The sequence below is a fragment of the Drosophila willistoni genome (assembly GCF_018902025.1).
Source record: "Drosophila willistoni isolate 14030-0811.24 chromosome 2L unlocalized genomic scaffold, UCI_dwil_1.1 Seg196, whole genome shotgun sequence".
NCBI lineage: Eukaryota > Metazoa > Arthropoda > Insecta > Diptera > Drosophilidae > Drosophila > Drosophila willistoni.
In genome coordinates, this window is record NW_025814048.1 from 4,722,744 (window position 1) to 4,743,902 (window position 21,159).

At 32.3% G+C, this 21,159-nt stretch overlaps 1 protein-coding gene, 3 non-coding genes and 2 pseudogenes across 5 annotated transcripts in view; 3 read left to right on the forward strand and 3 right to left on the reverse strand.

Moving 5' to 3' along the window:
- Positions 1 to 338: 338 nt before the first annotated feature.
- LOC6640189 lies at positions 339 to 457 on the forward strand. Its single transcript, XR_049650.1, has one exon. It is a non-coding gene; the product is annotated as a 5S ribosomal RNA (ribosomal RNA).
- Positions 458 to 766: 309 nt separating this feature from the next.
- LOC6640188 lies at positions 767 to 885 on the forward strand (annotated as a pseudogene).
- Positions 886 to 1,291: 406 nt separating this feature from the next.
- Positions 1,292 to 1,410, forward strand: LOC6640187. The gene has a single exon (XR_049648.1). It is a non-coding gene; the product is annotated as a 5S ribosomal RNA (ribosomal RNA).
- A 468-nt stretch (positions 1,411 to 1,878) lies between these two features.
- LOC6640184 (aquaporin) overlaps positions 1,879 to 21,159 on the reverse strand; it is a 30,229-nt gene continuing 10,948 nt past the window's right edge. For both annotated transcript variants that reach the window (XM_015178780.3, XM_002063360.4), the window contains exons 2-4: positions 13,109 to 13,287; positions 2,372 to 2,725; positions 1,879 to 2,286 (exon numbers count right to left, since the gene is read on the reverse strand). In XM_015178780.3, coding sequence (XP_015034266.1) covers positions 2,098 to 2,286; positions 2,372 to 2,725; positions 13,109 to 13,287 — 722 coding nt within the window. In that variant the 3' untranslated portion in view covers positions 1,879 to 2,097. The remainder of the gene's footprint in view (positions 2,287 to 2,371; positions 2,726 to 13,108; positions 13,288 to 21,159) is intronic.
- LOC6640186 lies at positions 3,184 to 3,302 on the reverse strand (annotated as a pseudogene).
- LOC6640185 lies at positions 3,707 to 3,825 on the reverse strand. Its single transcript, XR_049646.1, has one exon. It is a non-coding gene; the product is annotated as a 5S ribosomal RNA (ribosomal RNA).

Sequence of the window (21,159 nt, forward strand, 5' to 3'; positions counted from 1 at the left end):
GGTGATATTTTTTTGGGCCGGCATACAAAAAGAAAGACCCCTTCTTTTAGTTGGAGCAATTTGCTTTTGTATATTGTGTTTGGTATTTGGTATTGTGTTTTGTATTTTTTATTTGATTGTCATATATAAAAAGTTTAAATTTCCCTAGTTTGCTTTGTATATTTCATCAAATTCACTTTCAGTAAATTTGGCAGTCTTGCGATAGGCCAAAATACCCCCCCAAAAAACAAAACAAACCTTATGTGTTTCTTTGCATCCGTCAGATACAAATGGCAAAGGAGCAGCGGATGGAGATGGAATTAATGCCTATAAAACCCTGCATCAGACTAGCGTATCTCGCCAACGACCATACTACGTTGAATACATCGGTTCTCGTCCGATCACCGAAATTAAGCAACGTCGGGCGCGGTTAGTACTTAGATGGGGGACCGCTTGGGAACACCGCGTGTTGTTGGCATCCCAACAATCTTTTTTACAATTTTTTTTATTATACTTCCAACCCACTGTATTGCCGTATGGGTAATATTTTTTTGGGCCAGCATACGAAAAGAAAGACTCCTTTTAGTTGGAGCAATTTGCCTTTGTTTATTGTGTTTGGTATTTGGTATTGTGTTTTGTATTTTTTATTTGATTGTCATATATAAAAAGTTTAAATTTCCCTAGTTTGCTTTGTATATTTCATCAAATTCACTTTCAGTAAATTTGGCAGTCTTGCGATAGGCCAAAATACCCCCCCAAAAAACAAAACAAACCTTATGTGTTTCTTTGCATCCGTCATACTACGTTGAATACATCGGTTCTCGTCCGATCACCGAAATTAAGCAACGTCGGGCGCGGTTAGTACTTAGATGGGGGACCGCTTGGGAACACCGCGTGTTGTTGGCATCCCAACAATCTTTTTTACAATTTTTTTTATTATACTTCCAACCCACTGTATTGGAGTATTGGCGTATGCGTGATATTTTTTTGGGCCAGCATACGAAAAGAAAGACTCCTTTTAGTTGGAGCAATTTGCTTTTGTATATTGTGTTTGGTATTTGGTATTGTGTTTTGTATTTTGTATTTGATTCTGTCATATATAACAAGTTTAAATTTCCCTAGTTTGCTTTGTATATTTCATCAAATTCACTTTTAGTAAATTTGGCAGTCTTGCGATAGGCCAAAATACCCCCTCAAAAAACAAAACAAACCATATGTATTTCTTTGCATCCGTCAGATACAAATGGCAAAGGAGCAGCGGATGGAGATGGAATTAATGCCTATAAAACCCTGCATCAGACTAGCGTATCTCGCCAACGACCATACTACGTTGAATACATCGGTTCTCGTCCGATCACCGAAATTAAGCAACGTCGGGCGCGGTTAGTACTTAGATGGGGGACCGCTTGGGAACACCGCGTGTTGTTGGCATCCCACAACAATCTTTTTTACAATTTTTTTTATTATACTTCCAACCGACTGTATTGGCGTATGGGTGATATTTTTTTGGGCCGGCATACGAAAAGAAAGATTCCCTTTTTTAAATTTTTTCATGCCGTTTTCTGTGAATTTTCCCCGTCAATTTAAGTAGTTTCAACCAATTGGAATTTTCTTAAATTTTTATTACACATATTCAATAATACAAACACAAATACAATTACAAATCGGATTTATTATAATTTATCAAATGCTTGAGTGCATGCAATAATAAATTTTGTGCTCGATATATTGTAATTCAGTAGACGTTTAGAATATCATCAACAAATCTTTAACATTTATAAAATTATTGTATTAATTCCATTGAAAATGTGCTTTCGAGATTAAAAATATAATTTAAATGCTTAAAATTAAATCATTTTCATTTAATGTGGTAACAAAGCGATTTTTATTTTTCAACAAATAAAAATTGTTCAACAGTTTTTGTTTTTGCTTGTTTTTTGTGTGTGTGATTGCACTAAACTAAATTTCAATGCGTGGAAATGAAAATGGGAAGAGTATTTATGATAGTGTAAATGATGGAGATGTGGATGGGTGAATGTGTGCGAGGGGGGATGTGTAGTAAATATGTAGATAGCTGGGACAACAATTAATGGAAATTATGTTGAAATTTCCGTAGAATTAAAAGTCATACGAGCTGGCCTCATCGTCTCCCTTGCGCACTTTGAAAATGAACCGGTAGATAAGACCGGCTAAAATGCCTCCAGCCAGAGGACCCACCCAATAGACCCAATGATTTTTCCACAAGCCCTGGACCACAGCCGGGCCGAAAGAGCGAGCCGGATTCATGCTGGCGCCAGTCAATGTTATCTACAAGGAGAGAGAGAGAGAGAGAGAGAGAGAGTTAATTTATTGCTTATTCATTTGTTCTATTCGTAGATTTCAATAAACTTACAGCACACAAATGACCTGCAGCAATAGATAGTCCCACGGCCAGGGGAGCTGATCCTTTGATATCCTGACGACCGGGATCTGACACCGCTTTGACCACAAATACCAAAATGAAGGTGATCAGAGCTTCAATCAATACAGCCTGACCCACATCCAAACCGCTATTGAATGCCGATATACCCAACTCATTGGTATCGATGCCAGCTACAGCCACTTTGATCACAGCTGCTCCAGCTATGGCCCCCACACATTGTACAATAATATAGAAGGCGGACTTCAGAATGCTCATCTCGCCCACAATGAAGAACCCAATGGTAACGGCCGGATTGATATGACATCCACTGATGTGACCCAGACCCTGAAACAAGAAAGAAGATAATAAAACGTGTGAAATAGCTCTCCATATGTCCTTGCATTCGGTAATCTAGATATTCGATTCATTTGGGAATTTCATTTCAGCCTTATTCTTTCGTTTCTTAATGTGAATGACTCAAATATTGTTATAGCTCTCTATTTTAAACATATTTATTAGGAAAGTTCATTCTCTAACATCAGTAACTGAGAATGGACTTAAAATAGTATAGCAAAAGTATTAAAAACATGCTGTGACACGTCGTGTATCTTTATAAGAAAGCTTGGGAATGTGTCATATAAATATCACAGAAAATTCCACATCAGCATAATCCTTTTGAATTTTTCAAGACACTTGCACCTTAGAAATTAAGAAAAATTTAAAAGAACTATCAGACTCTTTTATAACAAAATTTTAAAGTGTTTTAGGCATAAAAAAATTGTAAAAAAGATTGTTGGGGATGCCAACAACAACACGCGGTGTTCCCAAGCGGTCCCCCATCTAAGTACTAACCGCGCCCGACGTTGCTTAATTTCGGTGATCGGACGAGAACCGATGTATTCAACGTAGTATGGTCGTTGGCGAGATACGCTAGTCTGATGCAGGGTTTTATAGGCATTAATTCCATCTCCATCCGCTGCTCCTTTGCCATTTGTATCTGACGGATGCAAAGAAACACATAAGGTTTGTTTTGTTTTTTGAGGGAGTATTTTGGCCTATCGCCAGACTGCCAAATTTACTGAAAGTGAATTTGATGAAATATACAAAGCAAACTAGGGAAATTTAAACTTTTTATATATGACAATCAAATAAAAAATACAAAACACAATACCAAATACCAAACACAATAAACAAAAGCAAATTGCTCCAACTAAAAGGAGTCTTTCTTTTCGTATGCCGGCCCAAAAAAATATCACCCATACGCCAATACTCCAATACAGTGGGTTGGAAGTATAATAAAAAAAATTGTAAAAAAGATTGTTGGGATGCCAACAACACACGGTGTTCCCAAGCGGTCCCCCATCTAAGTACTAACCGCGCCCGACGTTGCTTAATTTCGGTGATCGGACGAGAACCGATGTATTCAACGTAGTATGGTCGTTGGCGAGATACGCTAGTCTGATGCAGGGTTTTCTACAGCAAAAAGCTCCAGTGAAAGCTCCTTTAAGTTGAACTTTTGTATCTGATGGATGCGAATTACATTAAAATTTGAATTTCATACTATTTTAAACCATTTAATACCGTCCAATGTAGAAATGTTACAATAAATGTAAGTGTACATTTACATTGGGCACTAAAGAGAATTGTGCGGTTTCCTCTTTTGTTTATTTTAAAAATGTTAATCAAGAACTGTGCATTTTGTGGCTAAATATTAAGTTAGGATAAGTGTTTTTTTTTTAAGTATTAGACGCCTCTGTGAGGCGAAAAATCGAATCCATTTCATTAAATTTGCTGCTCCGTTTGCCTCCAAAAAGCACTTATTGTAAGTCCAAGGCTAAATGGAAACAATTACGTTTAATAAATAGTAAATTATGTTACTATCAAGATTTTTAGATTTAATAAGTTAATGTTTAATTCGGATATAAATCAGCATATTGTTGAGCAATTCAGACCTAGATAGACACTTTTTGTTGGGAAATATACGCAAGAAAATAAAAAAGAATGTTCTAACAAGACATATAATTAAAAAACAATAAGTATCTCTTTAATAATTACATTATAATTTATTTAAAGTCAAATGAATGCAATCCTGAACAATTATTTCAAGATTTCTTCATCGAAAGATATATTATGCGACATAAGTTAAAAAAAAACTAGAAGAATGTTTTAAAATTGGTCTTACAATTACTCGAAAAGCCCTGTTAAAAAAACTATATAAAAACTATGCTAGATACAAATACATTAGTAAACATTCTCCAGATATCCTCAATTAGACTTTACCATTTATTGTTGCCTCGAAGCATCCTAGTCCTTTAAGAACTTAGCCACAGGCTTCTAGCTTCTTTTTTAAGTAAATAAAGCATGTAATAGTAAAGAATGTAATTATTTTAGTTTAACTTTAGGTTGGTCTTACTTTTAGTCTCCAAAAACTATAATTTAAAACGTTTTGAATATGGGTAAGGCATCAACATTTGGATTTTAACATAAATTTCTAGTGTATATTAAGCAATGTTTATGTTTTTAAATAGAATGTTCCAGCTTTCTAGTACTTATTACAACTCAAGCTTAATCAACTGCCAAAAGTGTTAGAAAGGTGGCTAGTATTCCATGTCATTCAGGTTGAGATACAAATGTTTATTGAAACCATTTTCTGCAGAAGCTCTTGTTAATAGTAAAGTCATCTTAATGTAGAATAAATTTCCACTTAACTTATCAAATGAATATCAAAATTAATATAGATATAAGATGTTTCTTTTCTGTCTTTTGCCATGTCTTGGGCTCTTTGTCAAATGTCAACTTGTCGTTTGGTATCTTTAACATCTCTGGGTTTGGTAATGTTTACCCTTTTGCGAATTGTCTTCTTTTACTTTGTTTTTTTGTTTCAGCCATGGCAGCTGACAATGAGTTGGTTCCTCTTGAGTTTCCACTCTTGTTTTCGAAGTCAATTTTTGGCAATTGTTGCACAATAGACAGAAAAACAAAACATAAAATGTGTATGCTCACTTTGTTGCACCAAAGACACAACGGATACAAGCAATTTGTCTAAGTTGAAGAGATGCACTCCAAAAAGTCGATGTCGATCGTCGATTGTAATGTATAGTATATATAGTATATATAAGTTATCTATGCGTATGTATGCAAGTATGTATTTTTTTAAAGTTCAAGCATCTTTTATAGCTAAAAGTAAAAGTGTGTTTTATGTTCTGTTTAGTCATCATCTCAAGCCGGTCCCCCAGAGTCTCTCACACACACACACAACGCACAACACAACTCTGAGCAACGCAGTTCAAGTGAAATCACTTCACTTTTAGGCAAAATGGAAATCAAACAACAAATTGCCACTTGAGTGAGCTAAGTCCGACGAGTATATTCGTATGAATGAAAATGAATAACGAGCAAGTTTTTGCAGCAACACGCAATATTGCAAGGCCCCCAAGGTCGATGTCGATCTAATACTATAGAGTCTGTGTATCGTCGTATCTCTGTGCTTAGGCAGGCTTCTATGTAGCTCCATATCTTTTCGGTTTTTCTTGCTTGTTGGTTTATGCTTTTTGGTTGATTTCAATTCGATTTTGATATGGTTTTGCTCCTCGGCCAATGTCGTTGGCGTTTTCTGTGTGTGAGTGTGTGTTTAATTAATAAATTCGAAAAAAAAACAAACCGCGCACACAAAAAAAACAAAAAAAAAGAGAAAAAACGCTAATTACAAAGCCTCCGAAGCCGAGAGCAAAATCAAGTCACTTGCATTGGTAAAACTCATGCAACGCCCCGGCTTCAACCGAGGCAACTTCAACTTGACATTTTGTTCATGCGTGTTGCATTGCAGTTGTTTTTCTTTAGTTTTGACCCCCCCCTCGCCGACCTCTGAGATCACCTAACGCCAGGTGACTGTGTGTGAAAAATGCATCAAGATCATGGAGCATTAAATCCAACACGACTCTAGGCCTAAAACGTTTTGTTAACGTTGTTAACCGCCACATTGTTCTGCTGCGTTTCTTTTGTGCTTTTGGCCAGCTTTGATTCTTTTGTGCTCAACTTTTTTTTAATTGCACACTCGAGTCACACTCTTGAAATTAATCAAATTTTTAATGGCCCAAGTCGTATAGTTAAATAGAAAGAGAGATTGAGATATCGATTGAGCAGCGATCATACATATATGAGACTCAAGACCCACAATTAAACTTAATTTATGCAACAAACAACAGATTATGTTGCAAATAAATTTTGTATACCAAAAAAATAAAAAAAATTGTGAGTGCGTGTTAACTATACAAAAACTATGAGTCATTTGGAAGATCTATCTGATCGGACATTCGATATTCTTGAGTTTTTGAATAGCAACATTTAAAATTATGAATATCTAGACATTTGTGGACTTTAAAACTGTAATAAATTTGTAAATCAAACATGAAAGACTCAAAGGAAAACCACAAAACGTGCTGAATTAAATTCTGCACTCTCTTTACTAGTAAAAAAAGGGAATTTGCCTACTCGTTACTTGTTAATCAAAGCAATAAGACAATTCCTCTTACTAAGATAAGAAAACTGGAAGTATATGTTAGTCAAAATAAATTAAATATTTAAAAAATTCAAAATATGTTAAGCGATATCAAACATTGCTTACAATTAGATCTTCATTTATTACTCGTTACTTTCTAGGAATTGACACAATTTTTATCTAGGTACTCGTTGGAATTAAAGCAAGAGTCATATTCTTACCCTTTACTTCTTGTAATAAAGTAAATTAGTAAAATCTGATTATAAAGTATTTAAATTTGTAGTAATTTTTCTGTAACTCATATATAATTAAGTTGAACTAAATAATTGAATACTACGTCAGAGAATTTGGTTTACAGGTTACACGTTAGAACAATGATTTTTTACTCGTTATTTATTTTACGCGTTATTTTACTCGTTTTCGTTACAATTTTCCACAGAAAGATTAAAATACAATATGTGTTTAAAAAATCGACACTTAATTTTAACATTCAATTTGTTTAAAATTGTTAAAAGTTTTTTACTTTGTATCCCACTGTATTAACTTTATTGTGTACTAAAAGTTTTATCGCTAAGCATCAAAAGTTTAATCTCGTTTATTTTACAATCACATAAATCACTTTCTTTAGAAAACTCGAAAGAAATAATGCATTGATTTTAAACAAGCACAACAAATATTTATTGTATGTGTCATACGCTCTTAATGGTGGCAAAAAGACTCTTTACCCTCTTTCTACACAGATTAATAAGACTGAAGGCAACACTACAGACCGACTTTATGGGAACCCGAATGGATGTCCACCGGATGAACCTAACCTATATCTTTTCTTACTTTCAGTACTAACGCTCCAAATAAATTTAGGGCAGATACATAGAAAAAAGTAGCGAGTCTTGGCAGAAAAATATCTTCTTGGGAATCCAACGGTAGAGAGATCTCGCATTACTCACTCGCTACTCGTTACGCATATAAAATAAGCAAGTTATTAGAATCATTTACTCGCTATTCGCCACGCATAATAATAATTAGCAATTAAATGCTACGGCAAAATCAATTAATAGAAAAAAGAAAGGTACATTTACTTCCAGTTTCTTAATATTTAATTCGAGATCAAAGTCATTAAAATGCAATTTCAGTTATTCGTTTGTAAACAAAACATAATATTAAATTGCCCATTGACTGAATCTGAAAACTGGCAATTCGAGCATTAAATAGAACCAAATGGTCACTCAAGCATTCTATTTGGCTGCTTCGCTTTGGCTACAACAAGTCTGCCATAATATGTGTGGTTAACAAATTCATCTAAACATACATACATATAAATAAATAAATAACTAAATATATATACATATATATATAAAGACATTTGTGATCGGCTTACGCATGAATAGCAGTCAGAGTGTCTGCTCGCATTTGTTTTGCGTTTCACGTTGTTGTGGCAACATTTACGCGTTTTAAATCATATTTTATGGCTTTTTTAGTTAAATTGAATGTTAACTTGTTTCATTTCGTTTTCGTTTTCGTTCTGGTTTTCTGCAATTGCCAGCAAAATGTTGCCAAATCGAATGTTGCGAATCAAAGCAATGCCAAAGCCAAAGCCACAGAGCCCAAAGACAACAAAGTCGGTGTTGAAGTTGCTTTACAACAAGTCGGTCCGTTTGAAAACAAACACAAAACAAAAATAAACCAAAAAAAAAGTTCAAAACGTGAATGGATATACGCACAAATTTGAGTTGTTGTTGCAGTTTATTATTGATTTGTGGCTTACCAAAAACACACAAACCGATGCGGGTCTCTTCGATATATGCATTTTATATTTAGTGATTTTGCCAATTCCCCCCACACTCACACACTCACACACACACACACACACATGCACATGTCTGATCGAAATCTTAGAAAAAAAAAACTGCCGGCATTTGAAAATTTATTTTGTTTACGCGACCTGCATATAAACTAATGACAAGAAAACAAAATAAATCCAAGTCATATGGGGGATTTCTATTATATTGCCGACTGACCAATAAAATGCAAATCTTAGAAATGTTTATATTATTTTAAATATAATCTTTGTGTTATAGTGTTGCTGATTCTTGGCATCATGTCAGAAACAAATTTAAGTTGTCTGGATAAATATACAGGGTGAGGTTAATTTGGCACTGTTAACTGCGCAGCATTAAAAAAGAAATTGCCGTTTTTCAGTGTTGGTAAATGCATGTTGAAGGAAATGGAATATAACTTTACAGCACTGAAAAAGTCGTAATGAAAGTTTACGAATTAAATTCTAAATTAAGCAAAATGAAAAGGATCTACATATATGATTAGAAGATCAATTTGAGGTTTCAAGTTGCCTTAAAAGTACCTACTAACTATTAAGCAATCAAGCAATACATAGCATAAAAATTCATACTGTAGATCAGTGTTGGTTAGCGATAATATGAAGAAGAACTTGAAATAAAATATAAAACTATATCAAACAATGGCACCCAATCAAAGATTGCTTATGAAAAATCTTCAATGTCTCATGTTCTATATGGATTGATCTTAGGTTTTTTTAGGAACTTAAGAATAGACAGAGAAACTTAAGGCTAGTTCATGTTACGGCAAGTTCCTTTTACCACATTTCATTTACACTTCACCCTGTATTCCTAAAATCAAGATGACCCATTAAAATTGTTCATTTGTTGCAATAATTTCTCCACGCTTTCTGTGTTCGCATTTTCATCATTATGAATACAGTAAAAGTGATATTACGAGAAACAAACTATACTCACAACATCGGCATACCATATAAGCAGAGGCATTAAATTACCTGCAATTAGCACGTTTCTCATTTGACGCGCTTCCAACGCTCCATTGAACAGTTAGCTATAGCTATTCATTATATTTATTGCCATTGTTTTTGTAATGTAATGACGAACACAAAACAGAAACTATCGAACGTATGTAAGTATAAATACAATTGTCGTCGTATGTTAGGAAATACCAGTGGAGAGTTCAGCCAACCCAAACCGAAACGTTGAGTCTTGCAAACTCGGACACTGTCTTGAGTCTTGAATCGCGACTCGTGCCACACGTCATCGCCTCCAAACAAAATGCAACCTAATCGAACGTGCCACACAATTGCCAATGCAATCTTTCACCCGATGCTGTTGCCCCGTTCGCTGTTGACGTTTGGTAATCGAAACAAATTTGTTAATGTTCAGCAACAATCATTAATGTTTAGATAGTGAAAATGTGATGCAAAAAAAGCAAAACACAACGTAACCATATTAATTGTTTTTGTAATATGATTTTTCTAGGCATATGTTTAGGCAATTACCTATAGCTTTAGTTGAAGACATTCATAAATCGAATGGTAAAGTAGCAAATGATCTTTGGACAAAATTTCATTGCATTTTTGGTTGCAGCATCTGCAAATCGAATTTTAACACACTCAACAGCAGCTCAACTTATTAAGTGAAGTTAAAAGTTGTAACTTAAAACTGATCAAGCTGGTTTTTGTATATGCATAAAGATTGTCCTAAAGAGAAAAACTGTTGATCTACTTATAGGTCAAATGTAAGACTCACATACAAGAGCCGTTCAATATGAACGCCTAAAGCTAAAGATAGTAGTCGAAAGCCTTTAGGTTTCATTCATACCTAAGAGGCTGTTTCTAGCCATTAAGAGCGCAATATTTCTTTAGTGAAGTTAGGATATTTTAAAAGACTAAGCCACTGTAAAAATAGTTTGACTATAATTTAGCAGACAATAGTTTAACTTACGAAGATTAAACAGATTGATGATTGGAAATACATCATGTATAACTTTTTAAGCCGTGGTAAGTTAAATCACTTGTGAATAAGTCTAGCAAATCGCAATATTAAAATTGATAAATTTTAAATTGTTTTTAGATTATCTACATCGTTAAAAACGAGGTTTTTTAAGGTTTTCTTTCTCTCACTTCTTCTTTTTTAGTTTGAAAATATGTTTTAAGTTGATTCAAGTTTATGTGATCACTTATTGTGATCAAAACCTGAGGGTCGGGGATAACTTCGACTGATGCTTTCTTCTATGCTTTGCACACTTCTGACCAGAAATATTATACCCTTTTTGCAAAGGTATAAATATAGTTTAAGGTTTGGAGAGGTACATATTTTATATCAAAAACCTTGAGGAGTTAGTTTAATGGTTATTAAAGTTGTTGCCATAAATGGAAAATTGCCACTTTTCACCTAATATTATTTCCTTAGCTCAATTTTATAAGTGTTTATTAGAAAATTGTAGAAAATAAGTTTTAAATAGACGGTTTGTATTATTAAATGGTTAAGCAAATGTTAAACATATGTATTCATAATAAAATTTGCTCATCTAGAACCCATATATCGATGGATAAGTTTCTAAGACTACATCAAATCGAGGCTGAAATTGAATTACTGCAAATTTATAATAACATTTTTGCTCATTCTAAATGTGTTCTCTATGTTTTATTTCAAAACAATTTTAAAATTCTTTAACATAGTCTTTAGGTTAAATATTTTACTAACAATTAGATCAACTTGAAATTTTACATATGTCGGGGCGTCAAGACAATTGCTTACTTCACTATATTTTCCACTTTAGACTTTTCACTTTCACTTTTTATTTGTGACTGTTTTGGCTAGTTCCCAAAGGGTTTGTTTTTTGGGCTCTCTAGCCCGAGCCCCCCTTTATATAGGACCTGACCTGAAGACAGATTTGTTTCTAAATATGTTTCTAAAGCAAAGATGCTTGGTCATCCTGCAAACTCAACATTCTTAGCAACATTCCAAGTGTCAGTCTGTAGCCGCTACAAAGGTAATGCCAGGGCTACAATTGGCACACCTGTCAACTAACTAGTAGGCTTTGACTTATTAGTCACTTAATCAACACTATCCGACATACATACATAAATTCCCAAAATACAAAAAATTTCGTAGGATTAAACTCAAATTCAAAGTAAAGAGAACTTTTCTAAGATGAGACAAGAGAATTAAAAGAAACTGAAGCAAACAAAAAAATTAAATTAATATTTATATGACAGAAGCATTATTTTAAAACTTGATTAAGTTAAATCTTTATATTTAATTAGCAACTTTAACAAATTTAAAGTGTTAAATAAATTAAGAAACAAAAATGGCCTACATTTTATGACAAGTATATGAACAAAAACCAAAATAATAAATATGTATACCTTAAACAGGCTTTCTAATTTAAGAAATACTAAACAAATGATATACTAAAACAAATTTGTAACTAAATTTCAATAGTTGCAAAAACACTTAACAAAATTGAAAGCTATTTAAGCAAACTTTTGTACTTTAAAATGATGATTTTTTTTTGTTTGAAAATCATTAACGATTTCATTTCGAATATGTTGTTCGATTGCATAAATTAAGTTAAGCACTTTGTGGCTATATTTAGTGCTTAATTTCTTTGCCTTAACCTTAAAGCGATTTTTCATGTTTCAAGTGAAGGAAAATCAGTGCCAAAGAGTCATAAAAATTTATTTGTTGCTTGCCATAAATTCAAATAAAAGCTGATTGGCGTTTAAAAAAACCAAAAACAAAAAAAACCCCAAGTCAAAGCCGAGCATAACGTAATTAAACGCATAATAATCTAATTGCATATTTTGCGTGTTGATTAATGTTAATTGCCCCGATGCAACAGAGCAGAGCAGAGTCACAGTCACAGTCACACAGAGTGTTTCTTTTGGCCATAAGCGAGTTGAAGTTCCATAGATATTGAAAAATGTTACTCATACGACGCGTGTACTGGAGCTGCCATCGGTTAATGACTGTGCGTGAGTGTTTCAGTGTGTGTGTGTGTGTGTCTGTTGCTGTTTGTGGTATGTGTTGGTGGTGTGTGCGTCTGTAAATCTGTCAATTTTGTAAATTACATTCGCAGCTTGTTTTGTTGTTGTTTCTCTATTTTTTTTTTTTGCGTTTAAATGCCAATGTCTTTGCCCAAAACGCAGCAAAAGTTTTGTGAATGAGACGCACGACGACTGAAAGTGTAACGCGGCGGTGGCGTTGTCCTTGAATAGATACAAATACACACACACACAAACAAACACACTAGAGATACAGATACAGAAATATATGTACTTGCAATTCGTAGATAAATTCATGAATTCATGCCTCTCTATAACCATATGATTGAATTTTTGATAATTTTTGTGATTTTTCAATTTCAAATTTGTGTGTAATTTTTGCTTTTTTTTTTTTGCTTACCTGGGCCAATGTGGCCACCGTCAAGCCAAAGGTGAATGCAATCTGTGGTACACTTCCGCTGCTGGTACTACCAACGCCAACAAATACCAAGAAAAATGTTCCAATCAATTCACCCAGCAGCATTCGCCATATATTCTTGTTCTCTGTGATATCGGCGACGCCCACAAATTTCGACATATCTGTAAATGCACAATAATATTCATATTCATTAGACGGTTATGTTAATCAATAATTTGTAGTTATTTGTTTTGCTATTTTTCACATTATTTGATTAATTAATTTGTTCACTTCCTGACAACAACAGCCAAGACAAGAGATGCCATTCAATAGCTCCTCGCTTAGTTCAATGTTAATTGTTTCGGGATGTTAATTAATTTATTCCACAAACAAAACAATTCATTGGCAAAACTATGCGAAACAAGTTTTTTTTCATACCAACTGCCACTCGCATGTTTTATTTAGAACTGAGAATCTCTCATTGTCAGTCTTAACCATTTTCAAGTCTTGTGCTTCTGTTATTTAATTTTTTTTATCATCATATTTATTTTCAGTTAGCTGACGCTGAGGACATGATCATAAATGGCTTTAACCTTATTATTTAAGCCTGCACTAAGCCCGATGTAAATAGTTGAAAATATATATTTTTTTTATTATATATAGATACAGCTATCATGCCACAGCAGTTCTAGTAAGTGTCAGTCACTTGACTGACTTTCAGGGCATCACTCAAAAAAAAACACTCTCACTGATAAGCAAAACAAAAAAAACAAAACAAAAAAGTGGATGCATTCAGCAGGCAACACATGAATCATAAGCGGAATTTATTTTGATGTGGCTGTAAACAAATTTTCGGATAAGAAAACGATTTACAGCATTACAAAGTAGTATTCATAATTCTTTTTTTAAATTACCATCTTAATTTGTGATTATGGAATCACATATTTTGGGACATTAGGCAAAAAATTTCCAAAAGGAGAGGTAAATTCGACGAAGAAGTTAATACAAATTTGCCTTCTTTGAAGTTATTTCAAATTTTAGGATGTTTGTAACAAAGTTATAAATGAGAGAGAAAATAAAAAAATTAATTAGTTTTTACATTTAATACTTGTTCACTTTCACCTGTATAAGATTCGGTATTCGGTGCACAAAAAAACGTAAGAGTGCCCTTAAGAGGGTGGTTAAGGTTTTAAAGCCCAAAAAAAAAGAACATTTCCAAACTTTTTATGTGAAGATATGAATAATCTGGGACTATTTGCTTTATATACTATTTGCTTTATATACATGTTGTTAAATTGACACTTAAAGTATCATTGGTAAAATTTTGAATCCCATATTAATATATATTTCAATCCGTGGCAGCGCATCTGCTGGGGCTCTAAGGAAAAAAAGGTGAACACGATGCTGGGTTACAGGATCATACGAACGAAACAAATTAAATTGCTTCAAAAATCGAAAAGATATTTGCTGGTAATGACGAAGCGTTTTTTCAAAAATTTTTTAAACCTTACCCCTCATAATAATTTTAAGCATTTTCAAAACTTTGATCCTCTTTCATATAGAATCGCTTACCAACAATGTAAAGCTATTGACCAACAACGTAAATGAAAAGCGAAAGGCTGTTAAATTAGCTATTCACATATTCACATTAAATTAGCTGCAATAAAAAAAACTGATTTCAGAGATTCGTTATAGTATCATAAAGTTAATTATGTAATTTTAAGTATTAATAACAAGCGCTAATAGTGTTTTTCATTATTAAACTATTTAGAAACAGTTTTAAACTGAAATTCTTCTTGTAATAAGGTTCTGAAGGCTTACTTTGCCACTCAAAGGCAATGCCAAGGTTTCAGAGTCTAGTTCTTAGAACCCTCAATAAACTGATTGGGAAGCTTATTAAATACAGTTTCCAAGATAAAATCCTTAGCATATGGGAACTATGTATACACACATTCAATCCATACATATATTATGCAGTATTTTTCTACGGTTACCTAATTCTCATTAGACTATTTATTATTTCATTTATTCCAAGACTTACAACTAAACAATTATGAACTATTTAATGATATTATGTATTAGTAATTTTAAATATTTGTGTATGATGATAGCCTATTTTAACTATTTTCCAACTAACTTAACCAATTAGTGAGCACTTTTATCACTGATTACCCTTACTTTTTCTCATGACAACTGAATGTGACCAGTTTTAGTTGGCCACTGTTCTTATCACTCAAGTGAGTCAAGTTCCAGCACTTTTTTTAATAGGGCAATTATCGGTTTTTGGAATGTGCAAACCACTTCAAATTTTTGTTAGCCTTGTCTCATGATTCCACCCAAAAAAAAAAACTGTTCCATCAAAAAAAGTTGAATACAACTTCATTCAGAATTCACATGGAGTACTACTACATACATATATCTACATATACTACATATAAAAATGTTTATATATATATCTAGTGACGGAATAAATCATGGAATGCACAAAAAGCACATGTGCTAGGCATACCAAAAATAAACAAAAAACAAAAGATAGCAAAAAAAAAAAAAAAATACGGACTAAATATAAAACGTGTACTTTTCTTCCTCTATCAAAAACTAAAGTTCTATTTATCAAAGTCAAAGTGATAAAAAATTCATTTCATTTGAAATGGAAGAAGAGGGGGGAAACTTATGGAAACTTATTTCTAAGAATTCAATCAAAAATATCAGTAAATTACTCAGATTTTGTAGTTATATATAGAGAAATCAGTATTGACTAACATATATTTTGCAATGTGCCCTTTCAAAAATGTTAAACCTAATTACAAGGTGACAATCCATCAATCAATTCAATTAATCAATCAAAATGCAACAAAGTGCATAAGAAAATTAATAACTTCATTTTCAATTAATGTTTGATTGTTTAATAATATTAATCATTACAATGATTTATTTATGCATTTTATACTCTCCAGTAACAAATGCTATTGGGGTATATCAGATTTATATACTATATGACAGTCAATGGAAACAAGGAAATATATTTTCTTATTTCCCAACTTTGGAATGCTCTAACAATTGGGATAAGCATAAATCACTTTTTCTATTGAGAAACAAAAATAAAAAGTCTAATATTTGATAGAATTTTTACTAAAGCAATAATATTCAATAACTGTATATATTATTTGAAAACTTTCTAACTTTCTTTCTTTTTTAAGAAAAATAAGATATATCTTAAAGTGTAAATTTACAGTTTAGAGTTATTAAACAGAATAAAATTAACTATATACTATTTTATTTTTTTATTCTATTAAATAAGACTACATGAAAATTGATATTTTAATAGAGTATGAGCTTATTTGAAAAACAAGATAAAATAAATTGTTGTTAATTTTAATTTCAAACTCTATATTATTATATGAAATTTAAATTTACAAAAATTTATTGTTTGTTGATTTTCTATTTTAAATTTTTACTTAGTTGTAATAAAACTGTGGTTGACGCTTTCCAAAGTAGAGCTAAACTTATTCTTTTTTTCAAGAAATTTTAAAAAATCTTAAAATTACACTCGGAGTATAAGAGAGGCTTTAAATTTATGTATTTTAAAAAATTAAACCTATCAAAAATTGTATGATAAACGCTAGAATATTATATTCTTTTTTAAGTTCAAGTTTGTTAACTTATAGAAATAAGCAATTTGGGAATAAAAAATAAAATAAATTGTGACACAAATATGTAAATTAATGAAAGTTCAAAAGTACTTAAGTAACTACATTGGTAAACTTATTTGTGTACTTAAAACTAGGTATTCAACTTAGTTAAAGAGTAATTGATTAGATTGTTTTAGGCACTTTGGCCTCACCCCCCTCAAGGTTCTTTTAAATTCTTATCTTCAGTTCTTGTAGATATCAAAAATTTGTCAAATGAAAAAATTGCTCTTTAAAACAATCAGTACTCAAATTTACTCCCAAATTGCATTATTGCAGTGAATTCTAAAGTCGACTTTAGTGTTTACCTCACATTCAAGTTGAAATTGTTAATGAAATTGGGAATGAAAATTGAATTTCAAGTTCAATGAAACCTGTAAATGCTAAATATTAACTCATATATACTTGACATGCTCTGGCAATATTTCATCAACAATAATTAACACTTTTGTTTCACTTTACGCAAATCACACTCAAAGTTTATTTATGTTTTAGTTACAATTATAGACTAAGTTTCATACCAATATGTACATATATCTATTTATCTATATTCAGTTTGATTGCTTATATACAGGTTTAACTTGACTCAAATAATTGATGGGATTGTTGTTAAGGCGGTTGGGGATTTCAGCAATAGCAATTTGTCATATTTTTAGCCCACTTTATGGTCTAGAGGCTACCGTATAATTGGCCATAAAGATAGCCAAAGAGTTAGTATCAAACAACAGAAAACTAAATCTTATCGTTGTCCTAATCTAAATTACTTAACCAGGCCCAAACATCAAAAAACTTGTGTTAGGTAGCCAAAAAAATGAGGTCAAATTCCATCGTATAGGCCTAATATGATTTCTTTTTTTCTTGTTTTTCTATCACATCCTTGGATCTAATGTACAAAGTGTGTTTGAAACAATCGAAACACACGAAAAATCAGCAAAAATAAATAGCAAAAAAAAAACAAATAAATCTTGCAAATAATAATAACAATCATAATAAACAATAACAATTGAGGGCGTGACGACAAGACAGACAAATGGCAAAGAGTTATGGCTCTACGCATTCGAGACAAGGCTAGATAAATTGTTAAATCGCTAAAGATTTCAATACATATGATCATGAATGCTATTAGGCTTCAAAATTTGTCTAATACTTCCAATTAATTGTAAGAGTCATGCAACAAAAAAGTTAAATTTAAAAATAGATTTTTTTCCTTTTCATAAAATTGATTCACTACAGTTGCAAACTTTAACAAATTTTAGCTTAAAAATAATAAGATAAATGCAATTTTTATTATAAAAACTTTATGTTTGAGTAATGATGTTAGTGAAACAAAATTTGATCATTATTTTACAATTTATTTGAATATGTTATATATAACATAACATAACTTTCTATATCTTTTCTTTCACAATAAACCATAAGAATTTGTATGACTTCCTTATTTTCCTGTCGCTTTTTTGATTCTTCAAAGTTCAAATCAAAAGCATTCTGAAGTAGTTTTCATTTAAAAAATAGCAAAAAGTCTAACTACAAATTAAATTAAGGATTTGTAATGAAAATTGAAAACAAATAACTGATAAGAAATAAAATTTTAGCAACTTTCAAAAGGGAAAACCCATAAAATTAACTTTTAAAGTCATAAATAGAAAAATTTTACAATCAGTCATCTAAATCAACTTTCTGATCAAAAGTTAAGGTTCCAACATTTTTTTCTCTGTGTAGACAATCTATTAATTTGTCTATCATTTTGGCGCCATATAACAATAATGTACGGCACATACCTCTATCACATATCGGAGGAGACCGAGAAGCACCGCAAGCAAACACGATATTCCCATTTCGACATGAAATTAATTAGTGAGCTATCAAATACAAAAGACTAATATGTAGTTATGCCTTCCACGGCTTGTTCATTGACGTTTTGCACATACCAAAGGCATGTGTAAGTAGGTAAAAAGAAATTTTTACTTCACTTTGGTGCTTAACCTACATAAGGTAGAATATACGTATATGAAGAAATGCTAATTAGTATGCAAAACGAATACGAACATGAGAGCAGCAGCAAAAGTGTGATGAGAAGGAGGTGCAGGAGGAAAGAAGCTCGTTCTGATTCTCGATTTGAAACATTTTACACGCTTCCGTGTTGGAAATAAACAAAAACAAAACAACAATGAAATAATTTTATATTACTCTCTCAAGTGAGAGATTTGAATCTTGAATTATATGAAAAAATTTGCACTACCCATAACGAAACGCAGTTCCAAACCCAGTTCTCTAATGTCAAGGTCAGGCACATAAGTAACTATTTATACACAAAGTATGCACCTTAGTTAGCACTTTTTACACTTTTTATCAGCAATCTGATCTGTGTTACGTCACGGCAAGAAGAAAAGGCCGAGGAAATGGTAAGGTAGTCAATGGAAATAAAAAAAAGAAAAACCAAAAAATAAAAAATCAGATATGAATCTTTCTCCACCTTGTCGGCTCGTTTGGTTTTATGCCCGGGTAGTTCTGCTTCAACGATTTATGGCCATTTGAATTACTTAGTTGCCTGATAAGATAGCAGAGCAACAACAACAACAACAACAATGTCTGAAGTGACTAGAGTATGACTCGAGTGTTTTCAAGTGCATCACCATTTAGAGTTTCGCTTTAAATTATCATAAGCATTTGCCCAAAATTGGTTAAATAAAATGCAATTGAAATGTACTTGGAATAAATATATTACTAAATTAAGCAAACAAAATGAATGCAATAACTGAAATTTAAAGACCATATTGGTCGGTCCTCAGAAAGTCCGAGTCAATGGTGCAGTTGCAGTTGCTATAACTAAACATTCACCGGACATCCGTTTAGCATGGACTTGGACTTGCTGGGCTTGCTCTTGGTTTGCAGCTCGTAAAATTCAAAGACACTGAGAGAAATGGTTTCGAGTACATTACAAAAGAATGCATTTTCCATCTATCATACTTAATATTAGAAGAAGTGAGTCTTGTAGATTGCAGAAATACTTGGATCGATGACATATAAAAGGTAACAAAAGAAACCCAAACATTGTCACCAAATAGCCTACTCAGCAATCGCCTTTGTCTGTTCTTAAGACTCTTTTAAGAGTCATAGATAGAGCAATAGTTTTGTCTATCCCCTTTCAAAACTTATGCATTACTATTTTCACTTGCTCCGACAATTTAAGAACCATTACTAAGACACCATTTGACGCATATTTCCTCCTATCTGTCCTACTTGGATATGTCTATGGGGATTCTTTAATAGCTAAAAGCACTTAACATTTCCTTTTATAATACGTTGATCATGGTTATCGGTAACTAAGTTGGATAATAATCGAAATTTTATAATATTTGTTAACTTTTTACTAAAACTTCTCATCATCCTCATTAAATTGTCATTACTTTTCTGTCGATTTTGAAATCGATGATTTGTTTAATATTTACGTGAAATCTGATCTCTTTTATCGATCTCCATTCGGGAAGTAATCGAACAATGATCACTTTGCTTACACCGTTCGATACATGTCATTATGCCAGAATGCCATCCTTAAATTAACACCACTTTACACTTAATTTCGAAATCGTTAATGTACTTTAAATTTATAATAAGAAGATTCATCTAAAAACTAAACACTTTTAAAGCTAATGTTCAAAAAAATATTTCTTTTAAAATCTTCTCATATACTATTATATCCAGCATATGTAGAACTTTTCTTAAAATAAAACCATATTATATTCCATTTGAAAATGTAAGATTTAACCAAATTGTCTTATAGTGTTATCGTTGAATACCATGCAAATTATCGATTAACTATCATCCTTAGAAGACTTCTTGTTAGTTTAATAAAGTAGCAAACAAAACAAAGGGCAAAGTTAACAATTCATTTAACTATTTAACATTTAACCATTTCACATTATTAAAAGCTAAACACTTATCTCTCAGTGTATGCTGGCTTAAGAGGTGCAGCAGTTTACTTTACTTTACCTTGGCTTAGCTTAGTAAGCAGAGTCAAAGTCAAGGCGCTGGCAGTGACAGAGGAGGTGCGGCTCGCTCCTCTGATGGCTGGACTCACACGTGTCAGGTGCCTCGATATACCAAAAAAAAAAACCATATTTAATGGAGGCCAGCAAGTCAAAGGCTTGGCTCTGACTCTCGGACACTCTCGGAACTGGTTTGCTATTTTCGAAAAAAAAACACACCCAAAAAAGGAAACAAAGCAAACAAAAAAAAACAAATATCCTTTCCTTGGTGAGTTCCTCTTGCAAATCACATACGTAAGAGTTAAAAAGTTGGAAGGTCTTTTATGATATTCATAAGTATTATTAGAACATGAGCAATGTCATAGCTGCTTTTCTCACC